Source organism: Lutra lutra, chromosome 10, assembly GCF_902655055.1.
Source record: "Lutra lutra chromosome 10, mLutLut1.2, whole genome shotgun sequence".
NCBI lineage: Eukaryota > Metazoa > Chordata > Mammalia > Carnivora > Mustelidae > Lutra > Lutra lutra.
Genome location: NC_062287.1, coordinates 62687536 through 62706284, shown reverse-complemented (window position 1 = coordinate 62706284; position 18749 = coordinate 62687536). Strand labels below are relative to the sequence as shown.

The 18749-nt window shown below is 37.4% G+C and overlaps 1 protein-coding gene across 2 annotated transcripts; it reads left to right on the top strand.

Annotated features, from left to right (window-relative positions):
* The first annotated feature begins 381 nt into the window (after positions 1-381).
* Positions 382-17446, top strand: ZNF214 (zinc finger protein 214). Of its 2 annotated transcripts, XM_047692790.1 has the most exons (5): positions 382-625; positions 1019-1077; positions 1628-1716; positions 13303-13461; positions 14583-17446. In XM_047692790.1, exons 2-5 carry the CDS (start codon positions 1061-1063, stop codon positions 16265-16267), a joined length of 1950 nt encoding a protein of 649 aa, XP_047548746.1. In that variant the 5' UTR covers positions 382-625; positions 1019-1060; the 3' UTR covers positions 16268-17446. The 2 variants fall into 2 exon arrangements, with proteins under 2 accessions (XP_047548746.1, XP_047548747.1); XM_047692791.1 differs by lacking the exon at positions 1019-1077.
* The last annotated feature ends 1303 nt before the right edge of the window (positions 17447-18749 follow it).

Below are 18749 nucleotides of genomic sequence, written 5' to 3'. Positions count from 1 at the left end.
GCGTGGGAAAGCGGGCTCAAGCATCCCTCGCCCGCAAAGGCGAAGTGACAGCAATGGTTTCCCCCAGGTTTCCTGTTGGGGGGGGTCCCCACTCGCGGGTTCTGCGGGTCCCGGAATTCTCCGAGACCGGCCAGAATCCCCAGCCCTGTCCCTTTCCCAGGGGACCTAAAAGCTCCTAGAACAGTCCTATTTCGTTAGCATTGGGGTGGCTGCACCCCAGCCTCTTCTCAGAGAGCGGAGGGTACAGGTCTTCTGCCTGGCAAGCTGGAGGCTGAGAGCCGAACTGCGCCCGGAGGCTTTCCAGCCAATCAGGAGCCACGTTCTCCGCCGCTCTCCTTTCCGCCCCGCCCCTCTCGTCTCCCTGGAAACGGTCCTAGTGTCTATGCCGAGGCCCGGGGCTTCCATTTCGGTCTAGCGAGGCTGCGGCCATTGTTTGTGTAGATGGTCAATTTTGGCCGGTCCCATCCCCCTCAGAGGCTCCATAAGTGACGCGGACTCTCGGGAGCACCGAGCCAGAAGCGGACAAGGGCGGGGAGAGCTGTGGCTGAAGAAAGAGTGGCAGAAAAGGGAGGGTGAGGGGCCGAGAAGCGGCTCTGGCTTAGAAATCCCGAAGACACCAGTGTAGGTGGGTCCTTCACGGCCGCACTCCTCAAGTTAAAACCGAATATGGGGAAGGGGAGAGGAGGACAGAGGTAGTTTGGACCTTGGCGCCGGGGTGCTCAGGGTTGACAAGTGTTGGGGCGGAGCTCGGGTCGGGGGTCTGTAAGTGGGACGGAGGCCGCGCGCGTCTTAGGTGAGGAAGCGGAGGCCGCGCAGACCCGTGGCCCTGGCGCGGGCAGATCCCGCTCCTAGAGCACGGTTTGTGTGTCTGAATGCAAAAACACTCGGGCAGCCCGCCTTGGGGGAGCCCGAACCTGTGCTGCTCTTGAAACGTCCATGAATCGTTTTTTGTTTTTGTTTTGTTTTGCTTTTTCTCTCTAGAGAAAGAGGGCTCTTAACTGTTTATCATTTTCCCCAGGGACCTGTGATCACCAAGGCAGAACCGGGGTAGCAAAGGCTCATGCCCCCATTTTACAGGTGAGGAAAGTGAGGCCCTGGGAGGTCTAGAAGAAACCATTTTCCAGGTTCTACAAGTGGTTAGTAATAGACTTGAGACTGATCAGGTCCTTGGAATGCTAGATCTGGGACCCTTCTTTAAGGTTCTAATACTCTGATAGTAAATCCAGTATTTCTATTGTAGTAAGTACAGGAAAGCAATGGAACTATCTTTCTACTTAACAATGATGATTGAACAAAACAAGAAAAATACTTTTAGAAAGAAACTAAATGTCGCATTTCTATTATTTTATATACTTGTTAATAATTAACTAAGCCTTGGGACTCCGGTTAAATTACACGGAGAGCATCTGCATCCCTGGAGGGATCTTGGTAAGATCAAATTCTGTTTTCATGCCCAAACTAAAAATGTACCTTTGAAGTTTTTAAAGGTTCAGAAATAAAGTCCTTGGTGCCAGTTGGCGTAACTCTCCTATCTAGCCCTTGAAACAGAACAGTATATGGGGATTGTAGTGAGTTTGGGAACTGTAAGATATGCCCAAACTTTCATTCCTCCTTTCTTCTCCCTCAGCTCAGACTCCTCAAAACTCCACCCTTCCCCAAAAGAGGAGCATGAAAGAGGAAGGAATGTTCACTACTTTCCTCATAGTCTGATCCCAGGTGAGTAGGATTGCCTTTTCTTTATAAAATGCCTCTGAATTCTCCACGGGTGGTGGGAGTTAAGAGGGAGCAGCAGTGGGGATGGATGGACCAGACAGAATAGAAAATATTCCTCACTTGCCTGAGAAGCTTCCAAGCCTCCTATGTAGCATTTCCCCGCCTCCCACCCAGTCTCTTTTTCCAACATTTACTCGTTTATTCAGCAGGTCATCCAGGTCTGTTGTATAATATGTACTGTTCTTGATGCTCTGAGATAGGGAAATATATAAGAATGTCTTTTCTTAACGTTGGGGAGGTAAGCCATATGAGGTTAATAATAATTTCTCAAGTTATACATTAAACAGTGTCACAATGAATGGGATTTAAAAGAAACAGAAGCTCAGGTTTGAAAAATCATGAATAGGAAGATATTCTAGACAGGAAGATGATCATTTAGTCTCAGGCAGGAATTGAGGGGAAAATAAGAAAACTGAGCTAGTAACTAACTGTAGAGCATTTAAATATGCATGTATAAGGTGAGGCCACATTGTGGAAGGCTTTTTGGTGTTTAATTGGTTACTTATTGTTGTGCACCACTCAGTCTTCTGCACTTCAAAAGAGGGAGCCATTACCGACGTTTGGATCTATTTACTTATAGTCTTTTATCTAATATTTGATATACATACATAATCTGTATAGACACATATACATACATATATGTACACATACAAATATAGACACATAGGTAATCTAACATATATGCATGTAGAGAGATTATGTATTAAAAAAATTTGAACATGATAAATAAGCTCCATGAGGGCAGAGAACATTTCCAGTACATAGAACTATGCCTAGCATGTAGTAAGCCCTCATTGAATATTTGTTGAATGTATTGATAGCTTTTACATGTATAATTTTTCATTGTTAAATATATATTATATATAAATACAATTAACAGTTTTTCCACATATTTTTTGGTAGCCTGAGTTGGGTTTTTTTTTAAGATTTTATTTATTTGACAAAGAGAGAGATCACAGGTAGGCAGAGCAGCACACAGAGAGGTGGGGGAAGCAGGCTCCCCATCAAGCAGAGAGCCAGATGCGGAGCTCAATCCCAGGACCCTGAGATCATGACCTGAGCTGAAGGCAGAGGCTTAACTCACTGAGCCACCCAGGTGCCCCAGTATCCCGATTTTTTTTTTTAAGATTTTATTTATTTATTTCACAGACAGAGATCACAAGTAGGCAGAGAGGCAGGCAGAGGAGGAAGCAGGCTCCATCCCAGGACCCTGGGATCATGACCTGAGGTTTTAACCCACTGAGCCACCCAGGCGCCCCAGTAGCCCAAGTTTTAATGACTATTTAGTATTCCATTCAAATTATGTATCATTCCATTCCAGATATATGGGCTTTATTCCAGCCATATGTACTTTATATTAATCTTCTTTTTGGGGGGAAAAACTTAAGTAATTCTCAATATTTTGCTATCATAAAGTTTTCTGTTAAATATTTTTAGGGCGCCTGGATGGCTCAGTTAAGTCAGTTAAGCATCTGCCTTCAGCTCAGGTCATGATCCCAGGGTCATGGGATTGAGTCCCTTACTGGGCTCCTTGCTCAGCAGGGAGCCTACTTCTCCCTCTCCCTCTGCTTGCCAGTCCCCCTGCTTATGCTCTCTCTCTCTCTGTCAAATAAATAATCTTTAAAATTTTTAAAAAATATTCTTATACATAATTTATTTAATGTATCTCTTTATATCCTCAAGGTATGCTCTGAGAAACAGGATAACAGAGTTAAGGAATATAAACATGTTTTAGACTTTTGAGAAACTTAAGTTCTTTTTTTTAGAAATACCACATGAATTTTTTTTTTTAAAGATTTTATTTATTTGTCAGAGAGAGAGAGGGAGAGAGAGCGAGCACAGGCAGACAGAATGGCAGGCAGAGGCAGAGGGAGAAGCAGGCTCCCCGCCGAGCAAGGAGCCCGTTGTGGGACTCGATTCCAGGGCCCTGGGATCATGACCCGAGCCGAAGGCAGCTGCTTAACCAACTGAGCCACCCAGGCGTCCCCCACATGAACTTTTATAACCATTTGAGGAAAGATACTATCTTTCAGAACCTTTACCACCTTTGAGTATTATGTTTAAGATTTTGCCTTGAATTGCATCCCTTTAATCTTTAGTAAGGTTGACCATTTTTTACATACATTTACTGGTCATTTGCATTCCTTCTTTGACATAAGTATTGTATGTCTCTTGACATGCATTACTTTTTTTCCTACTAAATTTTTTTGTTTCTATTTGATAAAAGATTCTCCTTGTATATAAAAGATATAAACCATTTGTTAAAGGCTGTATTTCTCTAGTTGCTTGCCTTTTGCTTTTAAGGACTTCTTTGTTTTTATGAGTTTCACATTTGTATAAAGCGAAATCTTATTTCTTTTTATTTATATAGTATTATGCTTTGGGAGCTCTTCTTCACCCCCAAACATAATACATAATGGCTTTCGTTTTCTCAACTGTTTTTTACAGTTTCAAATATTTTAAAAGTTTAACTCTGAAACCTATCATATATTTATTTTGGTGCGAGAAATGACAGAAGTGAAACATTTTTCCTCCCACTTATTTTTGTAGTAGCATTTACTTTCTCCATTGATTGTGGTGCTACATATTTATATATCAAATTACTAAATTTTTTAACATACCCACACACATACACAAATGTATATACAGACCACTTTTGGGGCTGTCCTGTTTCATGAACCCATCTCTCAATTCTTTTTTCTTTTTTTTTTTAAATTTATTTGACAGAGATTGAGAGAGAGCACAAGTAGGCAGAGCAGCAGGCAGAGGGCCATCTCTCAATTCTTATACTGCTATCCAAGTGTATTTAATTTTGTTCCTTTATATGTAGTGTGCTTAATGGAAAATGCAGAGGAATTTAGCCTTTTTCCACATTTAGGAATAAAGAAAAGGAAGATGGCTCATTGTGGGGAAAAAAAAGAAAGTAAAAGTTTCTTATAATAAGTTTTAGATACCGAATATATTAACTTTTCAGTATTTTTTTTAGTCTAGCTTAATGGTCAAAAAACAGGCTCTGGACCCATTATCTAACCTTGCTTCATTGCCTCTACCACTTCTGAGTTATGTGAACTAGACTGCATTACTTAACCAGTTTCTCAATTCTGAAGTGGGGAAATAGAATTTTCTAGGGTTGAGATGCAAACATGTAAAAACCAGCACAGTGCCTGACAAACAGAATCACTAACAATGGTTGCTATTATGTTAGTTATTGTTAAAATATAATGCATATCTGATACAACTTTCTCTAGTCAACTAAGACATAAGAATTGAGGCAGGGCATCTAGCCTTTTTTTTTTTTTTTTGGACAATGGCTAGTCAGATGTTCCAGCATCATTAATTATATAACCTATCTTATCCTCACAAATTTACTATTACCTTTACCATGTTTAGAATTCACTGCTATATTTAGGTCCACTTTCAGATTTCTATTCTTTTATATTGATCTTCTCTATTTCTGTGTCAGCCTCATGGTGTTATAATTAGAGCTACAGAGTTCTTTTTTTTTTAAGAGCTACAGAGTTTTAATATACCATTGGGTTAGTCTCCTCTCATTATTTCTTTTTAACACTTTTCCTTTTTCTCACAAAAGTACTTGAAAATACCCTCCCCCAAACCTGTTGTATCTTTGAAAATGTAAGTAAGTTTAGTGATGACAAAATTATGTTTATTTTTCCTACCAAAGATTGAGGAGTGTTTTCTAAATTCAAAAGCTACATTTATCTGTGTTCTAAGTGTTTTTGTTAAGTACGTAGGAATCTATCTATATATATATATATACACACACACACACATATATTTATATATAAATGTGTATATTTAAAGATTTAAAAATAGACTTAAAGATTTATTCATTTATTTGAGAAAAAGGCAGAGAGGGTACAAGAAGGAGGAGAGGCAGAGGGAGAGGGAGAAACAGATACCCCACTGAGCTGGGAGCCTAATGTGAGGCTCAATCCCAAGACCTCGAGATCAAGACCTGAGCTGAAGGCAGACTTGCAACCATCTGAGCCACCCAGGCACCCCAGAATTTATATTTTTTAGTTGCTATTGTAAATGTTATTTTAAAAATTTATTTATTTTTATTTATTTGAGAGAGAGAACAAGCATGGGTAGGGGGGCAAGGGAAAAGCAGACTCCCCGCTGAGCAGGGAGCCTGATACAGGGCTCACTATCCCAGGACCCTGAGATCATGACCCGAGCCAAAGGCAGACGTTTAACCCTGACTGAGCCACCTGGGCACCCCGTACATGTCATTTTAAAAATACATTTTAAAAGTGGCTCCTGGGTGTTTCAGTCAGTTAAAATACCTTTTAATGAGTATACGTCTGAACTTTCTAAATTACGTTAATTGTATTTTACATGGTCAGTTAATTTGAACTTGTGATGCGTTACATGCATGCAAAAGAATATACTAAAATATTATGCACAATTTAAAATAACATGAACACCTACCCTCTAGACCACCAAATATTTTGAAAAGCACCCCCCTGCTGACCCCACAATTTCATTCCCTCCTTTTCCTAAAGAGGCAACTGCTATCTTAAATGTGTTTATTATTCCTTAGTTTTATATAGATGGAATCACTGTGATTGGCTTCTTGATTTGTAGCTATACAAATGTAGCTATAGCTTTTTTGTATGTACATATAGCTTTTTTCACAGCTATGTACTGTTTCACAGAATGACAACTTATTTATCCGTCCTACTGTTGTTGGGCCTTTTGTATTGCTTCTAGTGTTTCGTTATTACAGCAGTTATGCTGAAAATGTTATTGTACATATCTTCTGGTATACATGTGTAAGTTTCTCTAGGGTATAAACCTAATATTAAAATTTCTGGGACATTGGGCGCCTGGGTGGCTCAGTGGGTTAAAGCTTCTGCCTTCGGCTCAGGTCATGATCTCAGGGTCCTGGGATAGAGGCCCGCATCGGGCTCTCTGCTCAGTAGGGAGCCTGCTTCCCCCTCTCTCTCTATCTGCCTCTCTGCCTACTTGTGATTTCTGTCTGTCAAATAAATAAAATCTTTAAAAAAAAAAATTTCTGGGACATTGACTTTGCTTATAATTACTAATGATTTTCAGTTGGTTTTCTTGGGTTTCCTATGTACAACCATACCCTTTATAATTGTCAAGTGCTTGTATTGTCAAGTGCTTTCATTAGTGGTTTAAAAATAGTGAATTTGCAGTATCTTTGTTGAGTTTCCAGTCTTAATGGGAATGCTTTGAATGTCTTACATTTGGATTTGAAATATGGTTGCATGTCTTTGTTTTGCTAACTTGCTTTGTAGTTTTAAATGAAGGACCCATGTTGCATTTTAAGAAGTACTTTTTTGGCAGTGATTAAAATATATAACATTTCTTATTTGACATTATTGTGACAGTTTATAGTTAATGGATTTCTTCATTTGGATCTTTCTTTACCTTTTGGAATAAACCACCACTCCGTCATGCTATAATATGCTTTGGTATTATGGCAGATTGCATTTGCATTTTCCAAAGATGGCCACACCTATAACATATCTGACTCTTAATGCTTGTCTTACAATGTGACTTAATCTTCCCACCAAAAAGTAGGATCTATGTCCCCACTTCTCAAATCTGGCTGGGGTTTGTGATCACCTCAACCAGTGGAGTACAGTGTAAGTGATGCTATGTGACTTCCAAAGCTAAGTCATAGAAAGGATACAGCTTTTGCTTGCCTCCATGTTGAGAGGTGGCCCTGGCCACATAACCAAGTGCAAAGAAATGGATACCTTCCATCAACAGTCACAACCAGCCTTCCAGCCCTGTGAATGAGCCACCCTGGAAGTGAATCCTCCAGCCCACTCAAGCCACTACTCAACAATCTCATGAGGGATCTGAGCTAGAACTGCCCAGGCCATTCCTGAATTTCTGACCCAGAGAAATTGTGAAAAATAATTATTTTTGTGTGAAGCCACCACATTTTGGAGTAATTAGTTCTGTGACAGTATAAATATAGGTGTTGCTGGATTTTATTAGCTTTATATTTTCCTTTATTTACTCTTGAAGTTTGTGCCAATATTCATTAATAATACAGTATAGATATATAGTTTTCTGACTTTTACTGTCTCAGTGTTTTCCTGAATGTTTTAAAAATTTTGATAGTTTTTCTATATGTTTGGAACAATTTAATAACTCCAAGTCTGTTCCTTGAAAATTTGAAAGAATTTATGTAAGAAAATCTTTGGGTTGGTTATTTTTGAAGGTCATAGTTCTTTGATAATTTCTTTCATAAAACTGACCAGTTCAGGTTTTTTCTCTTTATGACATATTGAGTGGTTTTCTAGGAAAAAAAAAAACCTTCCTATTAAGATTTATTTTTAAAGAGCTGTGGAAGGTGCCCACGTAACATTCAGTTGAATTTTATCTGTTGCCATTTCCCTAATGTCAGTTCTAACTTTTTTTTTCTATTTATGCTCACTCCTTTTTTCCCCTTTGGTTAGCTAGCTGGTAATATATCTATTTTTCTTCCAACAAACTGGCACTTAGATTCATTTCAGAATGGTAAATGTTTTTCAACTCCATGTTCTTTTGTTTACTCTATACCTTTCCCTTTTAAAAAAAAGTATTTTATTTATTTGGGAGACAGCACAAGCAGGGGGAGCAGCAGGTAGAGGGAGAGGGAGAGGGAGAAGCAGGCTCCCCGCTGAGCAGGGAGCCTGATGTGGGGCTCTACCCCAGGACTCTGGAATCATGACCTGAGCTGAAAGCAGATGCCTAACCAACTGAGCCACCCAGGTGCCCCCCACTTTAAGTGTTTAATCCATCTAGTGTCTACATTGTATATGATACTAAGTTGGAATCCACTTTTATTTTTTCTCATACAGTTACTCAGTTTTCACAACACCATTTAGTAAATAATCCATTCTTAACTTTTATTTTTAATGCCATCTTCATTATTAATGTGTTGTATATAAACAAGCACAGTCTGAATCTTCCATGCTATTCTACTGGTCTATTTGTCAGTTCTCATTTTACTGTTGTAGTTTGGCAGTGTGTCACTGTTTGGCAGCGCAAGTCTTCCTGCTTGGTTTACTTAAGTATATTATATTCTTCTTTTCTTTCCCTGTAAATTTTAGGGGAAAAGTATATTGTGTTCCTCAAAAAAATCCAGTTGGAATTTGATGGGGTGGTATACTGAATTTAATTCAACCCATCCAAGAACATGGAAGTATGCCTTTCCTTTTATTTAAGTCTTCTTTCTGCGTACTCGAATTTAAATGTTATCTTCCAAGAGTTCTTTATATTCTTGGTTAAGATAGTGTTTTTTTTTTTTGTTTTTGTTTTGCTTTTGGTGAATGGTGTCCCCCATTTTCTAGTGGTTGTTACGCTTTATTGTATCTGGTAATTTTGCTGAGCTCTGTTTATTTTAAGGTTTATCTATGTACTCTTGGTTTTTCTAGGTAGATTGCCATAATATATGCAAATAGTTACATTTTTTTATTTACTTCTAATCCTTATGCCTCGTATCATTTTCTTACAGTGTTTATCAGACCTTTGATACTATGTTGAAAGCAGTGGTGACTGGAGTCACTCTTGTTTACCATAATAAAAGAAACACAAAGTTTGTCCATTCAGCTTAATGTTTGATATAGGTTCCTAATATGTAAACTTTACCAATTAAGAGGGTTTTTTATTCCTACTTTGCTAAAAGTTTTTAAAGACCATATAAAGGGGGGCACCTGGGTGGTTCAGTTGATTAAGTGACTGCCTTCAACTCATGTCATGAGTCCCGCATCAGGCTCCCAGCTCCTTGAGAAGTCTGTTTCTCCCTCTGGCCTTCTCCCCTCTCCTGCTCTCTCTCTCTCTCAAATAAATAAAAATAAATAAAAATAAATAAAATCGTTAAAAAAAAAAGACCATATAAAGGTGTTGAATATTATGAACTTTATCACTTGATTTCTCTTTATCAGTTAATTATGGTTTTCTTCTGTAGTCTATTAATAAATAATATTGATAGATTTTCTCATATTGAACTGTCCTTCCTTCCTATAATGATGCTTGACCATGATGCATATTTTAAAGTACTTCTGAATTCAATTATCTAATATTTTATTTAGGATTATTACAGATTTATAAAATTTACAAAATGGGATTATAATCTAACTTTTTTGTATTGTCTTTAATCTGGTCTTGGAGTCAAGATTACACTAGCCACATAGCTAGCAGCTTTCACTTTCTGTTTTCTAAAACAATTTGTAATAGTAATTAAACTCTAATAGAATGTTTGCTACAACAATATTTATTGCATAGTAAGTTACATTTAGCAGTTTAAAATAACACAAATTTATTTTGTTATTCATAATAATATCTCATTATCTCCCAGGAAGCTGGGAGCAGTGTAGCTGTGTAGTTCTAGCTCAGGGTCTCTCATGAGGCTGCAGTCAAGCTGTCAGCCGGACTGCAGATATTGGCAGGCTTCACGGGGCTGGAGAATCCTCTGCTAAGATGGTTCACTCATGTGACTGTTGGCAGGATGCCTCATTTCTCAGAGGACAGAAGGCCTCAGTTCCTTGCCACATCTTCACAGGATGTGAAGATGTGGCATCTTCACAGGACTACTTAGGAGTCCTACCACATGGAAGGCAGTTTCTCCAAGAGTGAGTAATCTAAGAAAATGGGCGAGGTGGAAGCTGCAGTGCCTTTAAGAGCTAGTTTTGAAAGTTGCACAGCATTACTTCTTCCTCTTCTGTTTTTTATATAAAATTCATTAGAAGTGAGTCCTTAAGTCTAGCCCATGCTTGAAGGGTGGGGAACTGGCTATACCTCTTGAATATAGTATTATTATATTCAAATAATTTGTGGACGTATTTTAAAACCACCACAAATAAAATAGACATATGTACTGAAATGTGAAGTTGTACATTATGTATTATGTGAAAAATGCAAACCAGAATTATCATGTCTTAGTTAAGAAAAAAATGTCAGTGGGGTATGTATGTTTGTGGGTATGCATGAAAAAAAGTCAGAAAGGACAGTAAAAACTATCCTGGTTACTTCTCAAGTTATTTGGGGAGAGTAGGCTTTCAGTTTTTATTTATATTACTTCAGAATTATTTTAAAATTTTATGAATTTATTTTTGGGAGAGCAACTGGACTCAATCTCTAGTATATATTTTAAGATTTATTTATTTGAGAGAGAGAGAACATGCACAAGCAAGGGGATAGAGGGAGAGAGGGAAAGGGCTGGAGGAGAGAATCCTCAAGCTGGCTTCTCACTGAGCATGTAGCCTGAGGTAGGGCTTCATCCCAGGACCCAGGGGTCATGACCTGAGCTGAAATCAAGAGTTAGCCACTTAACTGACTGAGCCACAAAGGTGCCCCTCTAGTATAATTTTTAAAGAAATTTTTAAATATTTAAAAAATAACAAAGCCAGTAACAACAGGCTGAGTTTTATTTTTCTGTACTTTTTACAAAATAAGGAACCAGTGAGTTCATTTATTTTCTGTTCTGACTCCAGTTTTCAGTCTTGTCATCTGGGAATCTAAACATCCCATTTTTCTTTTCTGATTTTATTTATAATTGCATTTGTATGTGTTAAAATAGACTTATTATATTCTGAGTTTTTAACATTTATAAACATTTATAAACATTGTCATTTGTGCTTAGTACTTCATTGTTTACCCATGGATTTTCATGTAGTTTATTTGGAAAGCAGTATGTGGGTGGTATATTTTGAATCCTTGAATATTTCAGTACATCTTCCTTTTGTCCTTTTGCTAACACAATAAGGATAAACATGGAAATCTTGATTTACAATCCTTTACCAAGTTGTTTTTGACTTCTCTGACTTGACTTAGTAGGTAGGCCACTATTTTGTAACTGCATGACCTTGTCCAAGTTACTTAATCTTGCTAAATGTTGGTTTCCTTATTCCTTTAGTATTGATAATTATACCTTAGAGGATTATTGTGATAATAAATAACAGCCCTTTTCACATAACTTCTTGATAATATTTAACTGCTATGATTATAATGATTTGGTAGTCATGATATTTTAGTTTTCCTCCATGAAATCTACCAATTTCCTTTATTCATAGTATTTACTAAACATTCTTAATTGAACTTTAGAATTGAGAATGTCATCAAAAAATGAAATCAGTTTGTCAAATAACCTATTTATGAGGTGTTCTCTCCACTAAAAGAATAATTTTTGGGCGGTTTGAATACATATATTTATCTCTTTTTTCTAAAACTTCATGATGATAATAAGAAACTAAAAACTGTCTGAATCTTCAATGATGAAATAAGGAGCCATCAGAAAATAAGGAATTTCAACAAAAACTTGGAAGGGATGCCTGGGTGCCTCAGGCAGTTGGGCATCTGACTCTTGATTTCAGCTCAGGTCATGATCTTGGGGTCGTGGGATCTAGCCTCACCTCAGGCTCCATACTTAGCCCGGAGTCTTGGATTTTCTCTCCCTTTTCCTCTGCATCCCCACAAATCCCCGTGTGTACGCTCTCTCAATGAATAAATAAATAAATAAATAATTTCCTAAAACATGCATGCACGCGCGCGCGCGCGGGCACACACACACACACACACACACACACACACACACACACACACAACTTGTAAAGCAAGAGGCAGAACGGTGGTAAGAGCCTCATAGGGCTAAAGACTTTACATCCTGGAATGCTCCACAGGGGAATAAGCACAAGAAGGATTTGATAAACCCTTTGAACTACAGAGAAGCTGAAGATGCATCCATACCATTGGAGGCAGAGGGCCAGTCAAAAGAGGATCCTAAAATATTTACAGAGAGCAAAGAAAAAGTTGCTCACAAAGGAATGAGAATTAAAGAAAAAAAGGTCTTAGAAACAACAATGAAGGCATACAAACAGTGAAGCAATTCTGAGAAAAATTCTTTTCACTCTTGAATTTGATACCCAGCCACTTGTGAGTGATGATAAGGACACTAAGCAAGCTTGGACATTCTCCTTTAAACCAAATGTGTGTCCTGAAGAAAACTTTAGCTTGTTTCTCACCTTTGCTTTTTTTCAGTGGCCATGAAATTAACATTCATAAGCTTGACTGAACTCATTTGGGCATATACCTCCCAATTAATGGAGTAAATCACAAAAGGGAAAAAGAAGAATATGATCTTGAAAATGGAGCACTAAAGAATAGCCAGCCAAGATTGGAGCAGGAAGATGAACATTTCCAGAATAAAAAGTGTTGGGGGATCAATTGACTTAATCTTTTTCAACCATTACTTACTCATTTTTTAAAAATCGGGATAATAATAGTATCTATAAGAGAAGGTTGCTGTGAGGATTATGAAGTATATGTGAAGTCCTTAGCCCAGTGGTTAGCAGACAGATGCTATTATATGTTTCTTATGACTGTGATGGGCTTCAGTGACTAGATACATTATTTAGCCATCCCTATTATTAAGTATCCTCTTACTTTTCTTGTTTTTTTCATTACTGAAGTTCTTTCTTTTTTTATTTCATTTGTCATTTATGTTACCTGCTGAATGGCTGTTTCCTTGTCCGTCTTCTCCCTTAGGTCTCTTCTTGGAAAACCTGATCTTTGACCAGATGGCAGTAACATTTGAAGATGTGACTGTTATTTTTACTTGGGAGGAATGGAGATTCCTGGATTCTTCTCAAAAAAAGCTCTATAGACAGGTCATGTGGGAGAACTACACAAATGTCATGTCAGTAGGTAAAGTTATCCCAGCTCTTAGGTAACAGAATTAGTATCTTCTGGAACCAGTTTTTTTGAGTATTTTGGTTCTTTATCTAGGTATTGTATTGAGATAGAAGGAATATGACCCTCAGAAATGGGTCATAAATCAGATGACAGAAGATAGAGCAAGACATCTCCCAAGACACCTAGGCTATGTAATTAATAGGTATTTGTGATTTTTATTCTTATTCATTTTCTGGATTACACTTAAAATGCAGACCTCTACACATCAATTTTGTGTGGTCCTAAATTTGTTCTCTCTTCATACTATTTATACAAGTTAGCTTTTGCTATATAACAAACTCTACCCCAAACTTAGTGACTCAAAACATTATTTTTCATGATTCTAATTGGTTAGATGGATCTTCTATCACAGAGTGATCTGATTGGGGCTGGATGGTCTGTGATGAGGCTGGACAGTCAGACTTAGATGTCTGGGAGTTGGTTGGTAGCAGTGGGGATAATGGGAATGTGTTGACCATATGTCGCTCTTCAAGCAGGCTAGCCCAGGCTTGTTTACATGGTGGTGGTCATAGAATTTTCAAAACTAGCAAAAAGAGGGCAAGCTCCAAGTACGCAGGCATTTTCAAGTCTCTGTTTGTATCACTTTTGCTATTGTCCCATTAAACCAAATTGTATAGCCAAGCTAAAGTCAGCATGGAAGGGGAACACCCAGAGGTACAGAGTTAATGCAGCCATTTTTTCACACAACCAGTCACACTCTGCTAGAACAAAAAAATAGAAACAATATTTTATTTCTTAAAATAATGCTCCAAACAGAGTAATCTAATTAAATCTGTTTTTAAGATGATTTCCATGAAACAGTCAGCCTTACTTGTTTATATCTAACAGTACTTGATAAGTAGCAGATGCTCAAGATACATCTACAGCATGTCTGAATAAGTGAATGAATTAATGTATATATATGAATGAACAAACACATGAATTTCAGACGAACTATGGAGCAGCCTAAGCATAATCCTTTCCCATTCCCACCCACACATTTATTCCTGTAATTCTGGAAGTCAATGCTTGAGATACTTGGAAATTTTTAAAAACCACATTTATCTCACCAATGGATTATCTGCTTATTCTAGGAAACTGGAAAGAGAGCTACAAACCCCAAGAAGAAAGATTTAGATACTTAAAACATGAAAATCTTCCCTGCTGGCAAGGCTGGAGGAATGCCAGGACTCAGATATATGAGAATAGAAACTATGTGGAAACCATCCAAGGAATAGTTTCAAAAGACCTAAAGCAACAAGATCTTTCCCACCATCAGGAATGGTTGATACTCTCCACCCAAGTACCACGGAATGGGAACTGTGAATTAACTTTTGAAGGCAAAAGTCCCAGGAACTTAAAATATACAAAGTTTATACCTTGGCAGTCCTTAGAAACAAAACATACCCATGAAGACTATGCTAGAGAAATCTATGTGAATGATTTACATGGTTTTCAAGGAAGCAGATGCCATCTTGGCATATCTAGGAAAAATCTCTCTGTGGAAAAAGAACAGAAGCTCATAGTTCAGCATTCTTATGTACCAACAGTAGAAGCCCTTCCAGAGTACACTGAGGAACTATGTCAACATGACCTACTGAAAAACTCTGTGGAAGAGAAATACTGTGGATGTAATAAATGTAAAGAAATTTATTATTGGAACTCACAGTGTGTTCTCCACAAGAGAAATCAACGTGGAGAAAAGTTCTTTCAATGCTCTATCAGCACAGCATGCTTCTCTCAGAGATCAGACCTGTACAGACATCCAAGAATTCACATAGGTAAGAAGCTGTATGGATGTGATGAAGTTGACAGTAACTTCAGGCAAAGCTTAGGTGTTCACTTTCATCAGAGGGTCTATACAGGGGAGGTCTCTTACATATGCCATGTGTGTGGTAAGAGCTTCAGTCAGATCTCTAGTCTTCACAGTCATCAAAGAGTCCACACAGAAGAGAAACTCTATAAATTTGAGTGTAATAAGGACCTCAGTAGAAATTCATTACTTCAGATTCACCAGAGACTTCACATAGGAGAGAAGCCTTTTAAGTGCGATCAGTGTGGTAAGAGTTTTAGTCGGAGTTCAGTACTTCATGTTCATCAGAGAGTCCACACAGGAGAGAAACCATATAAGTGTGATGAGTGTGGCAAGGGCTTCAGTCAGAGTTCAAATCTTCGGATTCATCAGTTAGTCCACACGGGAGAGAAATCCTATAAATGTGATAACTGTGGTAAGGGCTTTACCCAGCGCTCAAATCTCCAAATTCATCAGAGAGTACATACAGGAGAGAAGCCTTATAAATGTGACGACTGTGGCAAGGACTTTAGTCATAGCTCTGATCTTCGTATTCATCAGAGGGTCCATACTGGGGAGAAACCCTATACTTGTCATGAATGTGGGAAGGGCTTCAGCAAGAGTTCGAAGCTTCATACTCATCAAAGAGTACATACTGGAGAGAAGCCCTATAAATGTGAACAGTGTGGTAAGGGATTCAGTCAGCGTTCCCACCTTCTCATTCACCAGAGAGTCCACACAGGAGAAAAACCCTATAAATGTGATGATTGTGGAAAGGGCTTTAGTCACAGCTCTAATCTTCACATTCATCAGAGAATCCACACAGGAGAGAAGCCTTATCAATGCACTAAGTGCGGCAAGGGTTTCAGTCATAGCTCAGCTCTTCGAATTCATCAAAGAGTCCACATAGGAGAGAAACCTCATAAATGCCATGAGTATTATAAGGGATTTGATCAAAATTCTCATCTTCACAATAATCACACATGAGAAACCTTATAATTACATTTACTTAGTTAACCACTTTAATCAAAGCTTAACGTTCAGCCCAATAAATGCTGTGGGGAAGAAAAGTCTATAAATAAACCCAAATAATCCCAAGCAACATTTCTAGTTTCCCCCAACTCCCACTAAGAATCATTTGGTTCAAGAAGAAATCCTTAGGAGGATGCCTATATATTTAAAATGAAAGTGTATTTACTTTTTCTATTATATCATACATATCCATTATAAAATATATGAAAGATTCAAGAAGAAAACTCTTCATCCTGTTTTGTTCTAGCCTTTTTAGTGTGCATTTTCATGTGAGTGAAATCACACTGTATATTCAACTCTATCTTTTCACTGACTTTGAGACATTTACTTTTTTTTTAATGCAAATTGGCTAGCTAGCTATGAAACAGTATCCTGACTCCCCTGTAAAGTTCCTGGGAAGCCACAAGAAAAACACACACAAAACCTCAAACTCAAACTGGTAGATAACCTATTGCTTAAATGTGGAAGAATTAAATTACAAGGCAGGACAATTTGATTGCTTATGACATAAGATAGGGAAGAACTGCATGATCCCTCACCTGAGACAGGATGTTGTAGAGATGTTATCTCTGTCAGCCAGAAAAGTCAGGAACCATCTTTTGCAGGGGTGCTGCACTTTCAGGTTATCATAGCACACTCTCACATCCTTCTTCCCAGGATTCCACATTGATTCATAGCTTCAGATACCATGTAACAAGAAATACAATATTTAATGTCTCTAAGTAGGGTGTGAAAGATGTCAGTAAAAGCTAATAGAAGGAATTGTCAGGAAACTGAAGATACTCCATCTGTTCATAATTAGAGATTTAAGCAGTAGACTGATTTATTCTTAGAAGAGAGAGATAATAGAGAAATAGCTGCTGAAAGCAGAACTAAACTCAAAGCTATGTGCAAAACATATGGAAGAAGAGAGAATCTGGCCATTGTAAAAATGGAGTGGAGTCAGCGGGAATATACAAGTCCTAACTATTGATAATATAAATATGTTTAGACATCATTGCCCAAGAGATACTAAATTAAGTGGGCTTGTTTGGGAAATAACAGGGAATTGCAGTACCAAAGAAAGAACACTACCGTGAAGAGTTAAAACCTGACAGCCCTGAAAATTAGCTATTTCAGTCTCCTGAAGAAATTTTCAAAAAACAGGTGTCTTGAGTAGCATTACAAAAAAAAAAAAAACTGAAGTCAGTAAAACTAGAGCAGAAATCAGTAAGTAGAGAAGAACCTCTAAAACAAAGAAAAACAATGAAGGACTACAGGGAAATTTAAAACGGATCAAAGTTAAAGGCAACAGAAACAGAATTGGCACTGCAGAATATCAAATACTGTAATGAATGAACTTGAGATATCTTCAGTGTATACAAAAAGGATAATGAGAAGGAAATAATGAAAAAAAGACAGGAAGTACAAAGAATGGAGATCTAATGTAGGAATTAAAGGTGTTTCTAAGAAAGTTAAAAGAATATGGAATAGAATCAATGATCAAAGAAATGAAGATATTTTACCTGAGCTAAACATATATATGTTCACTAGATTTTAGAAAAAAACAATATAAAAACCATCTTAGAAACAGCTTAGGGAAAAGAACAACCTAAAGCATGCAGAAAGAAAAATTCTGGCTAATCTGCAAAGCTGGTGAAAAGAGAATGGATAAAGAACTCCAAAAGTAAATGTCAAAGGATAGTGGAACATCAACTTCAGAAATATGAGATTAAAAACCTGTTATCACCTATGGTATTATTTTTAATCAACTAAATTGTCATTATTGTCTAAATTATGCAGGTAATAGATTAGATAAGACAGGAAACATCATACATTTTTTTTAATGTTCAGTGAGCCACCATATAGTACATCATTAGTTTTTGATGTAGTGTTCAATGATTCATTAGTTGTGTATAACACCCAGTACTCATCACATGTTCCTTTCTTAAAGAGAGCTCAAGAATGTGGAAATTATGGCCTAAAAATGGCAATGAGAACTAACATCATTTAAACAGTCAAGTGTCCAAAATAAGTAGCTGTGTAAAAAAATATTTAACACATAAATGCTGAGTATAAAAGCAGATTATATATAAATGCCTGAGAGGGAGACTATGGGTGTTAGATAAAATACATAAGGTGAGTAAAAATATAAAAACCAGTAGTTTCCTAAATTTTTGCTATAATCAGAAAATATGGGTAGGAAAAAGTATGGTTTATAATAACACTTAAATTTATTTTCTAAAGAAGAACAAGTAAAAATGTAGAATGAAAACAATGAAAAAAATCTGAGGAAAATAAAAGAGGACTTGCATAGAGAAGTCTTATAATTTTTTTTAGAGGAAATGTTCCTAAGTTAATCTATAGATTTCAAATTTCATCAAAACCCCAATGAGATTTGAAATTAAAAAAAAAAATCTAAAGTCTTTTAAGAAAAACAGACACTGGAGAGGAGCAA

Bases quoted from the DNA above. Each gene is read 5' to 3' on its own strand.
- ZNF214 (XM_047692790.1), top strand. The intron at 1,717-13,302 runs GTGAGTAGGATT...CTTCTCCCTTAG, and splicing joins TCCTCATAGTCTGATCCCAG to GTCTCTTCTTGGAAAACCTG. The intron at 13,462-14,582 runs GTAAAGTTATCC...TGCTTATTCTAG, and splicing joins CACAAATGTCATGTCAGTAG to GAAACTGGAAAGAGAGCTAC.